The sequence below is a fragment of the Pelodiscus sinensis genome, chromosome 8 (assembly GCF_049634645.1).
Source record: "Pelodiscus sinensis isolate JC-2024 chromosome 8, ASM4963464v1, whole genome shotgun sequence".
NCBI lineage: Eukaryota > Metazoa > Chordata > Testudines > Trionychidae > Pelodiscus > Pelodiscus sinensis.
This window is the reverse complement of record NC_134718.1, coordinates 60787159-60805706: the sequence shown is the minus strand read 5'-3', so window position 1 is coordinate 60805706 and position 18548 is coordinate 60787159. Positions and strand designations below refer to the sequence as shown.

The following is an 18548-nucleotide window of genomic DNA, read 5'->3' as shown; positions in this document are numbered from 1 at the left end:
GATTACAGTGACAGAGCTCAGTCTATTGAGATTACAAAGATCGATGAGTGACTTTATTAGCCCATACATATATATGTGTGGGGGAGAGGACATTTAATAATAGGCTTTTCACCCTAGCAGACAAAGGTACAACAAGATCCAATGGCTAGAAATTGAAGCTAAATAAATTCAGAATATAAGTAATACATATTTTTTCACCAATAAGGATAATTTCAACAAGTTATCATTTACATATGTAAATCGTCTCAAAAGGTGAAAGGAGTTTAAGAATCAGGCCCATTCACCTACACCAAGAGAACAGAAGTATGAGATAACACGACTAGGGTTGCCAGGTGTCTGGTTTTCAACTGAGAAGCTCAGTTGAAAATGGACCCTTGTGCCCTTGTGATTCCAGTCAGCATGACCCACCAGCCTGTTAAATTTGGTTGGCAGTGCTGTGGGGCTAAGGCAAGTTGGTGACTACCTGTCCTGGTTTTATGCTGCACCCCAGATGCAACCAGTAGTTCAGGCTCCTAGGCAGGGAGGCCAGAGGACTTCACATGATGCTCTAGCCCCAAGCAGTAGCCTTGTGTTCCCATTGGCCAGAAACCATGGCCAATGGGAGCTGCAGGGGCAATGTCTGCAGTCAAGAGCAGTGCGCAGAGCCTACTAGCTCTGCTATCTAGGAGTCAGATCTGCTGGCTGCTTCTGGGGTACAGCATGGAGCTAGGAACAGCTTAACTCTGCAGCACCACTTACTGGGAGCCACTTGAGGAAAGCCTTCACCCCAACCCTGAGCCCCAACTCTTTAACTTAGCCTTGAGCCCACTAAACCCAGAACACTCTCCTGCACCCCATAGCCTTCATCCATGGGGCCATACCTCAGAGCCCACACTACTAACCAGAGCCCTTACCCATCTGCACCCCAAACCCATGTGTCAACTTGCAGCCCCCTCCCTAACTCCAAATCCCTTGGTCCCACCTCACAGCCTGGAGCCTCTCCTATGCCCAAAGCCCCTCATCCCCAGCTCCAGCCAACTCAGAGCCCACATCCCAGCTTAGAGCCTGAACATTCTCCCACATCCAACCCCCTTCAACATGCAATCCCCTCCTGAAGTCTGAATCCTGGAGCCCACTAGCCTGGAGCCCTCTCCTGCAACCCAAACTCCTGCCCCCACCCCAAGATGGAGTGCTTACCCTCTTCTACACTCTTCCCCAACCCCATCCCAGCCTAGTGAGAGTAAGTGAGGGTGGGGAAGAGCAAGCTACCAAGGGAGGGGGAATGTAATGAGTAAGAACGATACTTTGCAGAAGGGGCAGGGCAGGGGGTGGCCTTAGGGAAGGTGCAGAATTAGGGTGTTCGGTTTTGTGTGAGTAGAATGTTGGCAACACTAAACAGGACAGCAGTGAGATAATAGACTTAAATTGCCTTTGCTGAAAATGGCACAATTCTTAGAATAAACACAACAAAATGCTGACCATAGATAGCCTATTCTCAGTTACATCAGTACTACTTTGGAGTAAGGGCACTGACATCAAAGTATTTGTGCCAGTAGAAGTAAGAAAAACACTGTTCCGCTGCGGTTTTTTTTCAGTTTTATTTCACTGACTAAGCATGAAACACTAAACCCATCAATGGTTTATCTCATCACCATAAGGTATGGTCTACATTACCAGGTTATTTCCAAATAATAACTCCCAAAATAACCATTTTGAAATAAACATATTCCTCTTTACAAGCAGGAGTTATTTAAAGATAACAATCCCATTACGTCAAAATTACAGGCTTGGTAGTATGGATGCTTGCCTTGTTATTTCAAAATAAAAGGAGTTATTTTGAAATAATTCCCCAATGTAGACATGCCCTAAGGTGCTACAGGACTACTCATTTTTAAAGTTACACCCTAACATGGCTACCCCTCTGAGACTTGTTAATGAGTGTAAGCCAAGGTCTGAATGAGCTCTCTCCTGCTATCTGTTGAGGAACGTGGTGGGAGAGGGCTTCAGGAGCAAACCATATTTGCATAGATATAGACACAACTACTTTGCCTAGGTGATCAGCAGACAGACTGGCTTTGACAAAGTGATCAATTTTGGCTGTTGTGGGATAAAATTTACTTTAGTCTTGGATGAAGAGGTAATGAAATGTTATTTTCTTTATTGTATGACTAAAGGGCGGGAAAAATAAATTCATGGAGGTAAATGGTAGAAGGGTTATAATGTAATATGAGTTTACCAAAAATAGATCATGCAATGGTGACCTGTTTTCCTCGTTTGAGAAAATAACTGATTTTTTTTTAGATAAGGGGAAGTGCAGTAGATCTAATAAATCTGGATTTCAGCAAAACATTAACATGAGAAATTATTAGTTAAATTAGGAAAGCTGGGGATCAGAAGCCTTCTCCCTTTTAGACAGTTTTTTATGCAATGGGTTGTACTGAAAGGTGATTTTTTTGACTGAAAGGATGTTATTCATGGAGTTACTCAGGGACTGGTCTTGAGACCAATTGTAGTTAATATTTTTATTAATATCCTTGGCGCACAAAAAAGGAGGAGCTAATGATATTATATTGGGAGTCATCAATTCAGAGGAGGACTGGAGTTTTATATGCGTAAATCTGGATGACATTGAAGACTGTAGTAACAGAAAGAGGGGGATGAAATTGAATAGTACAAAATGCAGATCTTGCTGTTAAGGTCTAATAAAAAGAGTTTGTTTTACAAGCTGGAGGCTGATCAATTGGAAGCAGTGAGGGGGGGAAATACCTGGGTGTCAGGAGATTGCTCACAGGATGACAAAGAACCACCACTGTAATGTGAATGTGAAAAAATTCAATGTAGGATGTATCACTCCCATGGAAATGCCTCAGCTGATAAAGAAGTATTAGTGCCATTGTGGAAGGAACTAGCAAGACCTTATTTGGAATACTGTGTACCTTCTGATCACCCATATTTGTAAAAGGAGAACTTAAACTAGAATAGATGTAGAGAAGAGCTATTAAGATAGCCTACCTTATGAGAGGAAGCTAGAAGAACTTGGCATATTTAATTTAGCAAAAAGAAGGCTGAGATGGGAATATCATTGCTCTCCATAAATACATTAAGTGGTAAATACCAGGGAGGATGAATAGCTGTTTAAACTAAAGGACGATGCTGGCACCGTAATAAATGAATATGGCCATGAACAAATTCGGACTGTAAATTAAAAGGTTTCTAGCCATCAGAGCGGTGAGGTTTTGGAACACCCTTCCAATAGGAGTTGTCGGTTCACAATCCTGCTGGAAAGGCATAACAAGTGGGGTTCTGCAGGGGTCTGTTTTGGGACCGGCTCTGTTCAATATCTTCATCAATGATTTAGATATTGGTATAGAAAGTATGCTTATTAAGTTTGCAGATGATACCAAGCTGGGAGAGGTTGCGACTAATCTGGAGGATAGGGTCATAATTCAAAATGACCTGGACAAATTGGAGGAATGGTCTGAGGTAAATAGGATGGAGTTTAATAAAGGCAAATGCAAAGTGCTCCACTTAGGAAGGAGCAATCAGTTTCATACATACAGAATGGGAAACGACTGTCTAGGAAGGAGTACGGCAGAAAGGGATCTAGGGGTCATAGTGGACCACAAGTTGAGTATGAGTTAGCAGTGTGATGCTGTTGCAAAGAAAGCAAATATGATTCTGGGATGCATTAACAGGTGTTGTGAGCAAGACACGAGAAGTCATTCTTCTGCTCTACTCTGCACTGGTTAGGCCTCAGTTGGAGTATTGTGTCCAGTTCTGGGCACCACATTTCAAGAAAGATGTGGAGAAATTGGAGAGGGTCTAGAGAAGAGTAACGAGAATGATTAAAGGTCTAGAGAACGTGACCTATGAGGGAAGGCTGAAGGAATTGGGTTTGTTTAGTTTAGAAAAGAGAAGATTGAGGGGGGACATGATAGCAGTTTTCAGATATCTAAAAGGAAGTCATAAGGAGGAGGGAGAAAACTTGTTCATCTTTGCCTCTGGGGATAGAACAAGAAGCAATGGGCTTAAACTGCAGCAAGGGAGGTTTAGGTTGGACATTAGGAAAAAGTTCCTAACTGTCAGGGTAGTCTAACACTGGAATAAATTGCCCAGGGAGGTTGTGGAATTTCCATCTGTGGAGATATTTAAGAGTAGGCTAGATAAATGTCTATCAGGGATGGTCTAGACAGTATTTGGTCCTGCCATGAGGGCAGGGGACTGGACTTGATGACCTCTCGAGGTCCCTTCCAGTCCTAGTATTCTATGATTCTATGATTAGTTTCAAAAGAGAACTCGTCAAATTTGTGAGTGCGATTGTATGATAGTGAATCTTGTGACGGTAGTGGGCAGAACTAAACAGTCCCTGGAGCTCACTTCTGGTTTATGTCTTAGGTTGCAAAAAGCTCATGTTTTAGGGTTTCACATGATCACCTGCAGGGGGTCAGGAAGCAATCCTCTCCCACCATGAATTTAGGATGTGGTTTGACCTCCATCCTCTGATGCATCAGATGTGGCCATGGTTGGAGATGGGTCATTAGGTGGGATGGGCTAGGGCTCAGATGTGCCATTAAGCAATCTGTCTCCCAGGTGCTTGGCTGGTTGATTTTCTTGCTCATGCACTCAAGGGAAGGAGGCAAATCTAAGGGTACAGCTAAACTTTCTCCCTATCTTGAGAAAGGGATGCAAATGTAGTGTACCAAAATTGCTAATGAAGCGTGGGATTTAAATATCCCACGCTTAATTAGCATAATTGCGTCCGGGTGCCATTTTGAATCACGTTATTGTGAAATAAAACGCCCCGTGTAGCAGCGTTATTTCGAGAGAAAACCCTTCTCTCGAAATAACTGTTACTCCTCATTGTATGTTACAATGAAGAGCGGCTGCCAGGCTGTTTCTCTTCTAAAAACTGTGAGCCCAGAGGAAAGGGGGGAAGGTTTTAGATGCTGCCCTGTTCCCAGCACAATCCCATTGGCTGGTTTCTGACCAGAAGGAAAAAAAAGAAGTGTGTGTGTGGGGGGGGGAACCAAAGTTGTTGAGCCAAAAAAAAAAAAAAGGGAAAAAGGACTCCAAGAAAATGTGCGGTTGAGCACTAAGACCCTTGGTCGGCAGCCATTTTGTGCTGGCAGACTTGCTGGGGTCGGGGGGCTGGGGGTATTGGGAGCCGGGGAAGGAGGCTCGGTGGGAGGGGGATGTGTGCGGCCAGGTGCTGAGTATTTATAGGGTTTCCAGGTACCTGGCATTTTTGCCTCCTGGCCGGGGAAAAAATCAGAAAATACTGGACATTTTAGGTGTCCGGTATTCTCTGAATTTTTTTACTGGACTGGAGGCGAAAATACCGGACTGTCCGGGTAAATACCAGACACCTGGCAACCCTATAGCCAAACCCTTTGCCCCCCTCCTACATCCAGAGCCCACTCTCCCTCCTGCACCCCAAACACTTACTCCAAGCTCCCTTCTGCACCCAACCTCCATTCCAGACCCTGCACTTCCTCCATTAATATCATGGAAGAGTGTGGCCCTTGTCCACTTTCCAAAAGCTTGGAGTGGACCCCCATCAAAAATTAGTGCCCACCCTTGGTATAAAGTTATCTCAAATCTGGGGAGAAAAGACAAGAGAAGGAAACAAAAGCTAAAAAATGTTCTATCCCTTCACAGTCTCACAGCTTTTCCTTGTATATAAAGCACCACAGAGGAAGAAGGGGAGTGACCCAGGAGAAAGCAACTATTTTATTATTTCTTCCTCTGTGGGATTATTTATATATTAAAAAAGGTTTCGTAACTGATCTGATCAGAGCACAAACTCCTGAGCAGTGCATTGTAAACTGTATTGGAAGGTCAGAGAACACAGCTACAGGCCAGGATCTAATGGTAGCACAACAACCAATTAATCAGTGTTTCTGTTTTAGAAGGATGTGTCGATGTTTTAAGAGAGGAACTAACAGGAAGAAAAATTGCTCACTTCTAAGGTGTGGGGGAGAGTTTCTCTCAGCCTATCTGCTAAACCAGGGGTGGGGAACCTCAGGCTCAGGACCAGATGTGGCCCCTTAGCTTGCCTGGATCCAGCCCCCAAGGCTCAGAGGTCCCCCTAGTATTGGAGAGTCCATACTGGTGCTCCAGTCCCCCTGATGCCCCACCATGGGGCTGAAGCACACATCATCTACCAGGCTAGTTCCCTGTAGGCTCTCATGTGCAAGTGGAATGTGGGGAGTCTCTCTCCTTCTCAGACAAGGGCCACTTTTTTGGGGTTTTGTTGTTGTTGTTGTTGGGTGTGAGGTTTTTTTCTTCTTTTGTGTGAGGCCCCCAACTGGCTTTTTCAGTGGGTCAGTGGCCCTGACCCGAAAAAGGTTCCAACCCCTTTGTTAAACCCAGCCCCTGCTTTCTAGTGATCTAGGAGCATGATGCTGCATCGCATCAATGTCTTCTCAAACCCTTTGCAAGATTTCAGGCAAACCTTTTCTTTCCCCACATCTAACTTTCCCCACCTTTTAACTCACAGACACTTACCTTCCTCCCCCCCCCCCGCATCACCCTTCTGTTCTGAAATGTGATTTGTCCTTTTCATATGTGTTCATTTTTTTTAATTGTATCCTTTGGTATATATGGTTGTGACTATTTTCTTACACTATTTGATCTGAGGAAGTGGGTCTGGCCCACGAAAGCTCATCATCTAATAAACCATCTTGTTAGTCTTTAAAGTGCTACATAGTCCTGCATTTTGCTTTTCTTTCACTGTGTAATTTCCATAGAAGAGGGATCCAGGGCTATAATCAGCCGGCAAACACATCTTGCACTGAACCAATATCTCTGCCTTATGCTGTTGAAGGATTAAAGACATTCTGTTTTTATTCAGCTAAGGGAAATTAATATGCACAAATGAAGTCCAGGCATGCAGCAATTAATGTCTATATGGACAAAAATTTTTATATAAAACCTTTACTGTGATAGGTGGCATGGCCCACTAGATAAGGTACATGGGACAGGAGCTATGAGTTTTATTCCCAGTGTAATGCCAACAGGTGGAACCGAACCTTAGACTTTTGAAGCTTAGAACTTGAGCCTCTGCAGCTTGAGCTAAAAGCCAGCTGGTTCTCAACTAAGGCTATAGTGCTCACTCATTGTTTCTCTCTGTAAATGATCTAAGTGCCACTGCATGGGGCAGTACCCCAACCTCAGTGTTGAGTGTGTGTGTTACACTAGCTCTTCCTGAGACATGCTCAGATCATGGTGCGAGTCATTTTTTCTCTGTGTGTTTCCCCTTGATAAAGCAGGAATAATAATAATAATGCTTATCCATTTTTGTAACATGTTTTAAGATTTAGGGATTAAAAATGCTATATAAAATGTTATAATTCTTCAGGGCCAGTGGGTTCCAACATTGAAGGGTGTGATCCTGCAGTAAGTAGTTTGTTCTGCTCTAATGCAGCAGGATTGGATCTATCTCTTCCCTTGGTTTTGCCTTGTCTCTTTCTAAGAGACCCCATTGGCAATTGCTTGGTACATACACATATTACGAAATGCCTGTCCTGAAAAGGTTAATCTCAGTACACAAGAGAGAAAATAGGAGTATTATCATCATTTTACAGATGGAAAAGTGAGACTGGGGTGCATCTTCACAGCGCCCTAAACTCGAAATAAGATATGCAATTTGCACTATGCAAATTGCATATCTTCTTTTGCCTCTATTTTGAAATAGTTTATTTTGAAATTTGGCACATCTACACAGTGCCAAATTTCAAAATAACATGCCATTTTGAGCCATCCCTTAACCCTTGTGCAGCGAAGTTTACTCAGATGGCAAAATAGCCCACCTATTATTTTGAAAAATATTTTGAAATAACAAGTGGCTTTTTTAGACCTATGGTATCCCATATTAGCTGTACAGCGTAGATGTACCCAGAGAGATTAAGTGACTTGTTTAAAGTCCTACACAAAGCCTGTGGCAGAACTGAGAATTGAATTAAAATCTTCTGAGTCCCAGTTGAGTTACCTAATCCTAAAACTAACCAATTTGCTTTAATTGTTATCTTAATGACTAAATAATTGGAGCATATTATTTTTAATAAAGTAGAAGCATTTCTTGCAGATATATTTCTTGCAGATATAGTACTCCCATAGATGCTAATGTGAGTTCTGCATGAGTAAGTGCAGCATTTGCCTTTCTAAAACAGATGCATGTTCTGTAGTCTTTAATTTAAAGCAGATTCCTGTTAACAATTAGTTTCGTTTAATTCAGGACCATGCCATTTGGTCCATATAACTCAGCAGCATGCTATTGCAAGCACAACACAACAACTGAAAGAACTTCTACAGTAGCTGAGTGAGTCTATTAAATGCATGAATCCTCACCATTGCCTTCCCTTTTTCTCTGTCTACTTCCTTTCCTCCTTCACCTTTTTTCTGAAGTTTGCTTCTATTCTTTTTCCTATTTAAAAATATCAGTTTGTACATAAAATAAGGATAAGGCAGAATAAGATTTAAAACTATTTTAATTTTTATAAGCAATTTTTGTAAACTGAAATACAAATAATATGTTTATTTTAACTATTCATATATAATAAAATGTTTCAAGTAGAGTTAAGGATAGGTAGGAAATGGTTAATATTATGAGAAGTTTGTGTATATATCATTGTCCCCCCCATATATTAAAAATTTAATACAGTCGTTTCCCAAGTTACGACCACCTCCACTTATGACCATCCGCACTTACGACCAAAGCGGTCATAAATGCGGATCTGAGTTATGAACGGCGATCTGCGCTTACGAACAGCGTGGTCGCCATGTAACTCTATGGGATCCGAGTTACGAACTCTTCGAGTTACGGACCAAGTGTTGGTCCATAACTTGTTTGTAACTCGGGGAGCAGCTGTAAATAATTATTAGGAACAAAAGTTCTACAATAGAAATTCTTCCACTCTTCTGCTTTGCAGTGCTAAACTGATCAGGCCTTCCAATTTAAGGACCTGATTCTTGCAAGTCATTGGAAGGGTAATTCAACATCTCTTAAAAAACAATCTGCATTACGAACATTTGGAGCCCTATAGTATTTCTTTAAAAATACATTTAGTGCTCACATAACATAGAAATACTCATTTTGATGAAAAACTCATTTTTTTTAGCAAAACTTTGCCAATGACGAGAACGAGTAGTCCTGTGGCACCTTAAAGACTAACAAAAATATATATTTTCATGAGCTTTTGTGGGCAATACTCACTTCATCAGATGGGTAGGTTTTGCCCAAGAAAGCTCATGATACTATATATTTTTGTTAGTCTCTAAGGTGCCACAGGACTACTTGTTTTTAATGTTACAGACTAACATGGCTACCCCTCTGATGGCAATGAAGAGATTTGACCATCGATGTTCTTTTTCCTGTAGCCATGAGGGCAGCAGAATGTTATTTTAAGACTCTTTGGGTGCAATCATGCAGTTCTAGTGTAGGCAAAACTCCTGATGAATTCCAAGGAAAAATTTCCCAGGTAAGGGCTAGAAGACTAAGTCTGTCATTGGCCTGAAAGTATCTCATTGTAGTTAGTGGGGCTGTTCTATGTGCTCTTTATAGTCTAGTTCCAGTGTATAGAGAAAAACAGAATAGTTTCTTAGACCAGGTCTATACTAGGCCTGTAAGTTTGGCTTAGGTTATGTAATTGACATACTGTAAGCCGAGTTTGGCACTGTCTTCACAATGGGAGGTTGACGGGAGCAAATGCAACTCTGAGTTCTGGCACCAACCGGAGGCACTCTCAGCATTCAATTTAATAGGTCTTAATTAGACCCACTTAAATCAAATGCCAGAAGATCCATCTCTGGCATGTTAGTGTAAACATGGCCTTAATAAACAGAGAGACATTAGTAGAATATTTCAGAGCTGAATATGCAGAGCCAAATTCTGTCAGGCTTAAACCCCATGCAACCCCTCGGAAGCCTGGGGAGATTACAGAAAATGTAAATATAGCAGAGTTAGGCCAATAGAATTATAAAGGGCAAGTCATTTGAGACTTCTGATACAGAATACACTCTATAATACAGACAGTTCTAATCATGTGGTGTAGCCAAAATCGAAATCCAAAATTCACAAACAAAGCAGCTAAAGTTTTTTTTTAATACATAAAAAGCAATCATTGTTAGCCTCTGGCAATAAATTTACTTGAACAAGCCTGTTTTTAAACTGTGCATGAACAAGTACTATTCTTAAATATATTTGTGTTCACTTTGTTTTCCAGAATAGGCTACCAGATACCAATGTTTGCTGGCTTCTGCATTATGTTTGTTTCCACAATTGGTAAGTGTTTGTCTTTTGTATATTTCATGCATTTTTCATAAATGATCCATCCTTTAGAAGGTGCTGTGTTGATGGGGGTTGGAATACACCTTGTTTTGAAAGTAAAATACTGGGATGCCTGTTACAGGAAGAAGTTGAGACTTGAATTAATGTCTTGAGCGATTTTGATGGGCATCCAAGTCGGTATACAGGAGATGGTAGAAGAATAGGATGCCTACTCCTTCTCTTAATCTGAGAAACTCACTTCATTCCTTTTATGCTATCCAATGGATTAGACTATTGCTCTTACTAGCACAAATCATCAGTAACTCCATCAGGAGCTTTAACAACGTTAAACTGGTGAACAGAATAAGGCCATATGTGCAGTTAAGGGCTGGTTGAAGGGCTTGTGCCATGTCTGGGGAGGAAGTATTAAGACTCGTGTGGTTAGCCAGCAAGATGTCAGCTTCACAAGCTCGGCTGATAGGGGACTCCTTCAAGTGGCCCACTTGCAGATTTTGTAAAACTGATAGTAACACAGGAACACACCCTGAAAGACAACATTCCCTGTTTTCAGGGACAAGTGTTCACTGTACACTAACATCAGTGGGGAGTCTTTCCAGAACATAGTGTAGGATCAGGTGCAATACATAGGCGGCTAGATAGTGCCTTTAGGTACAGCTTTATGCAAGGGATAGGGCACAGATACAGCCCTTCAGGGGCAGCAGCGGGAGGAACTGTGCCTCACACATAATTTCTCTAGTGTTCTGCTATCAAGAAGATCTGTTAAGTTGCTAGAGTCCTTACAGGGATGTCACACTTTCCTCTACATGTCCAGCCAACTATGTGCAGAAGTACATAGTGAGCAGTAGAGAAGAGCCATTGCTAAGTCTCCCTTTGCTTAGTTGTGGGAAGCAGCATTTGGGGTGCTGCCCCTGCTTTTCCCAATGTCTGAAGCTGCAAATTGGGCCATGCTATTGCAGCAGTGCAGGGAGAGGGGGTGAGGGTGGGGGCAGTTGCATTAAACCAGGGCATACTTAGTTATTAGTGAAGATAGCTTTTATACATATATTTTGTGTGTGTGTGTGTGTTCTGTGTTACCAGGAGGCTTAGATGTGGAGAAACGATTCAACACTGACAAATCTAAATGTAATAAAAGAAAATAATGTGGTTAGCATTGAAAGTGACAACAGTGACAGAAAACACTTGGCTAAATTGAATGGTGTTTTCATGATTGTTAAAATATCTTTAACTTTTAACCTTGTTAGATTTAACCTGATTTAAAAAATCTACCTTGGCTTTTTCTGCAGTGTTTGCCTTCTCAGGAAGCTATACCTTACTATTCATAGCAAGATCTCTTCAAGGAGTGGGATCTTCCTGTTCTTCTGTGGCTGGTAAGAATGAAAGTGCATATGATAGATTTAATTAACTGTATTTTAGTCTGTCATTCTAGTGACAGTCACTACCTTAATTATATAATGTTGTCTGGACGTTTCAATAATTAAGGTAGAATTCAGTTACATTCCTTTTACATTCAGTCAGCCTTATGTATACACAGTGTCTCAGATTAATGTCAGTTCTAAGTTCTTTGGTATTTGGGTCACGTTACTGTAGAAAATTAAGGATCTATATTTTTTCAGGTACTAGTACACAAATGTTTTTAGGGTTTTTTTTTTATTCCTTTTATCAGTGTGAAAGATCAGCAAGAATAGAGGTTTGCACTGATGGCTGGTAGCTTGTTGCTTCCCATTATAGGACCCTGTTTTTAGTTGCTTACATCCTTGCCAAACTGTAACTGTTTGGATTGAGATTTGTATGCTGGGAGTGTGTGTCCGGCTGATTATTTTAATACAAAATTTTAAAAAAGAGTTCACAGGATGAGGGTCTGAATAAGAATGAGATTAGGGCAAAAGCACATTATTTTGACCATGTTTAAAAAATATGTCAACTCTTCTTTTTACAAATAAAAAGTTCTGGAGCCCCCATCCTTTGAAACAGAGACTGGAAATTTGTCAGGGAGTGTCCTTTGTGTCAGAGATGTGCCTTTTGCCATATTCATAAAAATCTCTCCAAATTTTGCCAAGTTAAGTCTGCAAAATTGCAGTACATACATTCTTAGCAAAGACTAGTTAAGAGGATAGCAGCTAAATTCGATGAAGACTCTATCTGCACTGGAAATACTCCAGTCTGGGGATGAACAGGACTTTCCTTGCAACTACCACTTTGGGCTGCTTGAGTATTCAAGGCCAAGCCTGGGCATATGAACGAATGGCAGAGAAAATTAGGCTTTCTATACTTTCAGTGATGTTGGGAACATCAATGAGATGAGGCACCAGGGAGAGAGCACTAGAACTTGCTGTGCAAGCAGACTGGGAATGGGAGGAGTAGCCTGAGAAGGATCTGTCTATGTGAGGAGAAAGGAACTATGATGATGATCAAGGGATAGAAAAGAGACAGGACTGGGAGAGGGACAGATTGGAGGGGACAGGACAGAAAGGGTCATGGGTAGGAAGGAATGGGAAGAAGAGTCTATGCCAGCTACAGCATACTCCACCTTCAAACAGAACCTACAATTCCTAAGTCTCACCATTCTTCCGCTCTCAGCAAATATCTGTAAAATCTAGTGGCAAAGTGTCCCACCTGCCTTTAGTGCTGGTCTATGCAGAAGATGACAACCTACTAATTGGGATGTGAACAAATAACTAATTAACTGGTTACCCAGTGCCTCACCCTCACCTCTTGACAGCTCTGTGTGGGCCATTTAACCAGTTAACTGATTAAATGGAATTTTATATCCCTACTTTCTAATGCTATAATTTACTCTGTTTGATCAATTGGCTGAAGTCTGTACTGTGTCTCCGGAGGTTCTAATCTTGCTGGTGATCCCTCTGCTTGTCAATATGGTGCTGTGTGAATCATGAGGGAATTTGTGTTTTTTCAGTTTGCTTTTTTAAAAAGTAGGAAATTAGAGATAAAGAACATTGAGATTGCAAAATCATATTCAAAATTTAGGAAATTACAGAATTAAGATTACTTTCATGTAAATGCTTTATTGTACAGCAGGGATCTCAAACTCACAGCCCATTGGCCATCTGCAGCCTGAGCTGTTCCACACTCTGGCCTGATTGCAGTTCCTGGCACATGAGTCCCCAAGGGAGTGTCTGTACTCTTCCTCCCAAGACAGTCCCTGCTATGTCCCTCCCTCACCCCGAGTGATGCAACCTCAGATGATATTGGATGACCTGGCATGGGGTGGCAACAGGGGTCGGGTCATCCCTCCCCTGCAGCTCCTGCTGCCATGATGAGAGTGGGAAGTGGAGCTATGCAGCAACCTTTGTTCTGCTCCACTGCCATCTCCTAGGCCAGCCTGGTCACTCCATTTCACTATGGCAATAGGCAGCAGAGAGTCCCAGCCTCAATGCAGGCTGGCTTGGGAGATGGTGTTGGAGTGGATCAAGCCGCTGCATAGCTCTGCTTCCCTGTGGCTCCCATTGCCATAGTGAGTGTAAAGGGACCCAACCTCTGCAGCCAGTCCCAGCCTGCCCAGGGCTCGGCAGGTTAACCTGAGAATGGGGGACCATCCTATCTATAGGATGGTTGGGGTGGCCACCATGGGGCCCCCAAAGTATGGGGCCCAGAGCAGCCACACTGAACATCCTATGGATGGGACAGCTCTGCACATACCTCTCCCAGGCACAGCGATGTGCTGGCAGTAGAGCAGGGCTAGCAGCCGAAGCTGATTTATCCCCTCTTTGCTTTAGCCCCTCATAGTGGCTCCTGGGTGGGGGTTCCTGGCAGGTTTAAATTGCCCCAAAGTGGCAGGCAGAGCCAGAGGATGAAAGAGGGAGGTAGTGCACAAAGAACTCCTTCGCCCCAAGCCGTGCCTGCTGGCTGACTAGGAGCATTTGAGGACTGGCACTGGCCCTAAGATAAATTGAGTTTGAGACCCCTGTTATATATTAAATTACATTATCACATACTATTTTTTTCATAGAACTCCTACCACATTCAGTGCACAGGATTGATCTGTTCCGACCCCAGCCTCACTTGTTGCAGAAATTGTAAAATTTAATGAATGAGACGGGATTTCAGGCAGACAAAAGATAGATTCCTGGCTAAAGCAGTTGAATGCTGCCCTAGAGAATTGAATTATATCTCTGTTTTTTCCAAATAGTACCTCTATGATGCTAGTCAAGTCACTTAAACCAGACTTTTCACATGTGGTCACTGTGTGCTCCTCATTTTCTGAGCACCTGACTCTGGGGTCTGACCTACAATACTGCTGAACACTGACAGCTGCAACAGAATGCATTGAACATATAAACTGCTATATAATGCTAAATACTTTGAAAAAATCAGGTCCTAGGCATCTCAATTTAGGCACACAAAATTAGCAGATCCTATTGGCCACAGAACAGAGGTCAATATCCCCTCATTTTACAGGGGTGTTCAGAAACTAAATGCCTTAATGTGCATGAAGCACTTATTTTGTAATGATGAGCACCCTTGAAAAGTCCCTGAAGAAATTAATAATTCTGTCTTCAGGCAGGATTTGAATTGTTAAGTAAATAAGTCTTATGATCACACATTGAACAAGGAGTAAAACATTGACTAGCTGCTCATTTAGTCAACACTTTCCATTCAGTGCACTAAATGGAAAAGAAAACTAGTATGTGATCAAGTAATTAGTGACTATATCATAATGGATACAGAGAAGGGGTCCAAAGTAAGGCTATACAGGAAGCTGTAGTTCTGGCATTTCCCATGAGTGCTTAATTTTGCAACCTTAAGAATTTTTTTAATACAGTTTGTGTGTAATGGTATGTATAATGAGGCATAGCCTTAAAGCTATTTATTTCTGCAGGATTTATTTCCTCTGACTTCAGTAGGAGTTATTAATGGAGGAAAATAAATAAATATAAACACAGAAAATGTTTAATGTCACATTTTCCCACTATTTAATAAACTGGTATGTGATGAAAATAAGTTATATTATAGAGCTGTCTATTTTTTTTTTAATTTTAGGGATGGGCATGCTGGCCAGTGTTTATACAGATGATGAAGAGAGAGGCAATGCAATGGGAATTGCATTAGGAGGATTGGCTATGGGAGTATTAGGTCAGTGAGATGAATATTTATGGCAACAAAAACAAACAAAAACCCTAAAACCCAACCAATCCCCTACCCAAGTCTAAAATAACAATGCACATCTGTAGTGTATAGATGCTACCAGAGATTCCACTTAGTAGCTCCTTTCTATAAAAATAGAATTTTGTCATCATAGCTCCAGATTACATTAACAGTGTACATAAAAATAGTTTTTAAAAGCTAAAGTAAATTTCATATGCAAATACATTTTGCTAAAAAAAGACAAATCTGCTGACTTTGAATCCGATAACTGATGAGACTTTGAGAGTGCCTCCCCTTAGCTGTGTGCTGGAGAACAATGATTAACATCAGAGATATTGTTGCTCCTTCTCAGTTACGTAAATGTTATTTTTGGGGTGGGGGCGAGGAGAGGGGAGATTTACAACAGTTTGTTTGGAAAAGCCTTTGAAGTTAGGTCACAGTGTTTGTATTTCTATGCTCACATCCACATAAATCTATCTTTAAATCCTAGAGTTGAACATAGAGATCTGCCAAATCATAGAATCATAGAATCATAGAATAATAGGACTGGAAGGGACCTCAAGAGGTCATCGAGTCCAGCCCCCCGCCCTCAAGGCAGGACCAAGCTCCACCTACACCATCCCTGACAGATGTCTACCTAACCTGTTCTTAAATATCTCCAGAGAGGGAGATTCCACCACCTCCCTTGGCAATTTATTCCAATAGTTGACCACCCTGACAGTTAGGAATTTTTTCCTAATGTCCAATCTAAACCTCCCTTGCTGCACTTTAAGCCCATTACTCCTTGTCCTGTCCTCAGAAACCAAGAGGAACAAATTTTCTCCTTCCTCCTTGTGACACCCTTTTAGATATTTGAAAACCGCTATCATGTCCCCCCTTAATCTTCTTTTTTCCAAACTAAACAAGCCCAGTTCATGAAGCCTGGCTTCATAGGTCATGTTCTCTAAACCTTTAATCATTCTTGTCGCTCTTCTCTGTACCCTTTCCAATTTCTCCACATCTTTCTTGAAATGTGGCGCCCAGAACTGGACACAGTACTCCAGCTGAGGCCTAACTAGTGCAGAGTAGAGCGGCAGAATGACTTCACGAGTTTTGCTTACAACACACCTGTTGATACAACCTAGAATCATATTTGCTTTTTTGGCAACAGCATCACACTGTTGACTCATATTCAACTTGTGGTCCACTATGACCCCTAGATCCCTTTCTGCCATGCTCCTTCCTAGACAGTCGCTTCCCATCTTGTATGTATGGAACTGATTGTTCCTTCCTAAGTGGAGCACTTTGCATTTCTCTTTATTAAACCTCATCCTGTTTACCTCTGACCATTTCTCTAACTTGCTAAGGTCATTTTGAATTATGTCCCTATCCTCCAAAGAAGTCGCAACCCCACCCAGTTTGGTATCATCCGCAAACTTAATAAGCGTACTCTCTATCCCAATATCTACATCATTGATGAAGATATTGAACAGTACGGGTCCCAAAACAGACCCTTGCGGAACTCCACTTGTTATCCCTTTCCAGCAGGATTTAGAACCGTTAACAACAACTCTCTGACTATGGTTATCCAGCCAATTATGCACCCACCTTATCGTGGCCCTATCTAAGTTATATTTGCCTAGTTTGGGTCCATCCTGTTTCAATTAGTCGCTGGCAAAAAATCTTTCTTCACAGGCTCTAAGATCAGTATTTCTATTATGCTCATCCTCATGAGCAACTTTCAGACCCTTTGTCAGGTTCCTAATAGGAATGTAAAATCTCTATTATCAGTTAACCAATTAGTTGGTTAACTCGTTAAACATTTAAGTGGGATTCCAGGGCTAGGACGGCCCTGGGCAGCAGCCACCAGCAGCAGGAGGCTTCTGGCCCTGGGGCTGTTGCCATTGGTGGTGGTAGAAGGCTCCCATGCCTGGGACTAGAGGGCTGCCACCAGGTACTGGCCCTGCTGGGGCAGCCCTATGCCAACAGCAAGGCATGGACGGTAGGGGGGCTGCTTCTGGGCACCAGTTAACCGGTACCCGGTAAGCATCATACGGTAAGGGTGATGCTTACCGGGTAACTGGTTACCCATTCACATCCCTAGTTTCTAGCATTCTTTCTTCCACTGGGACAAAATCCTGCTTGCCTTATTTACACAGAGTGTTCTGTGGAAATCAGTGGAACTGCTCATGTGAGTGAAGCAAGTGGGATGAGGCCCAGGCTTGACATTTATTGTTTGGGCAATGATTGTAGACTGCAGACAGCAATCCCTGAGAAATTCTCTAATCTAATCTAAATAAAGACGTTCCTCATCTTGAGTTGCACTGCTTTGGCTATTTTAATTAATGATCACTAAGATGGATGGCAATTTAGGCACAGAATTTCAGTGTTAAGAGAATTTGTTTCCCCAAAAGTACAGTTGATTCAAATCTTTTTTTTTAAAAAAGACCATGAATATTTTTCTTGTTTTTTCTCTCCTAGTGGGTCCACCTTTTGGGAGTGTGATGTATGAATTTGTGGGAAAGACAGCACCTTTCCTCGTGTTGGCAGCATTAGCTCTGTTGGATGGAGGTCAGTAAATACTAACATTCATCATTTTGTTTGTCATTCATTCATTTTTATTGTATATTATGGCCACCATCATAAACCACAGCTACAGCATTTATTTCTTTTTGCAGCTATTCAGTTATTTATTCTACAACCATCCAGAGCACAACCAGAAGTAAGTATCACTATAGTATCACTTATGTAAGAAGTAATGTTTTGCCCTTCCTAACCCTGAGGTTTTATTATTTGTTTGACAGAGTCAAAAAGGGACACCGCTACTGACCCTCTTGAGAGATCCATACATCCTTATTGCTGCAGGTACAGTTTAATTCAAATACAGTTTAATTCAAATACAGTTTAATTCTGACTGTGCTTTTTTCCTGTACCTTGAATCCCAGACTGCCTTACTCTGGCCCTGATTACAAATAACTTTCTACCGATGCATCTCAATGATTTGCATGTGAATTTAAAATAAGGCTCCAGGAACAAAATAACTAATTCATGGAAGATCAGATGGGCTCAAGATGCAAGAGCTGGATTCACATCAGACTTTGAACTTCCCAAAGAGCAGAGATTATGGTTCACATACATCTCTGTGTAGGATTCTGTAAAGCATGCATTGTTCACCAGAGAAACTTTGAGGAAAAATACT

General features: G+C 41.8%; 1 protein-coding gene across 3 annotated transcripts in view; it reads left to right on the top strand.

Moving 5' to 3' along the window:
* SLC18A2 (solute carrier family 18 member A2) overlaps positions 1 to 18548 on the top strand; it is a 59710-nt gene that overhangs the window by 9900 nt on the left and 31262 nt on the right. For 2 of the 3 annotated variants that reach the window (XM_006111379.4, XM_075935380.1), the window contains exons 5-10: positions 10203 to 10261; positions 11551 to 11634; positions 15266 to 15358; positions 17831 to 17920; positions 18028 to 18071; positions 18154 to 18214. In XM_006111379.4, the coding sequence (XP_006111441.2) occupies positions 10203 to 10261; positions 11551 to 11634; positions 15266 to 15358; positions 17831 to 17920; positions 18028 to 18071; positions 18154 to 18214 (431 nt within the window). The remainder of the gene's footprint in view (positions 1 to 10202; positions 10262 to 11550; positions 11635 to 15265; positions 15359 to 17830; positions 17921 to 18027; positions 18072 to 18153; positions 18215 to 18548) is intronic. The other variant, XM_075935381.1, reaches the window with a different exon arrangement.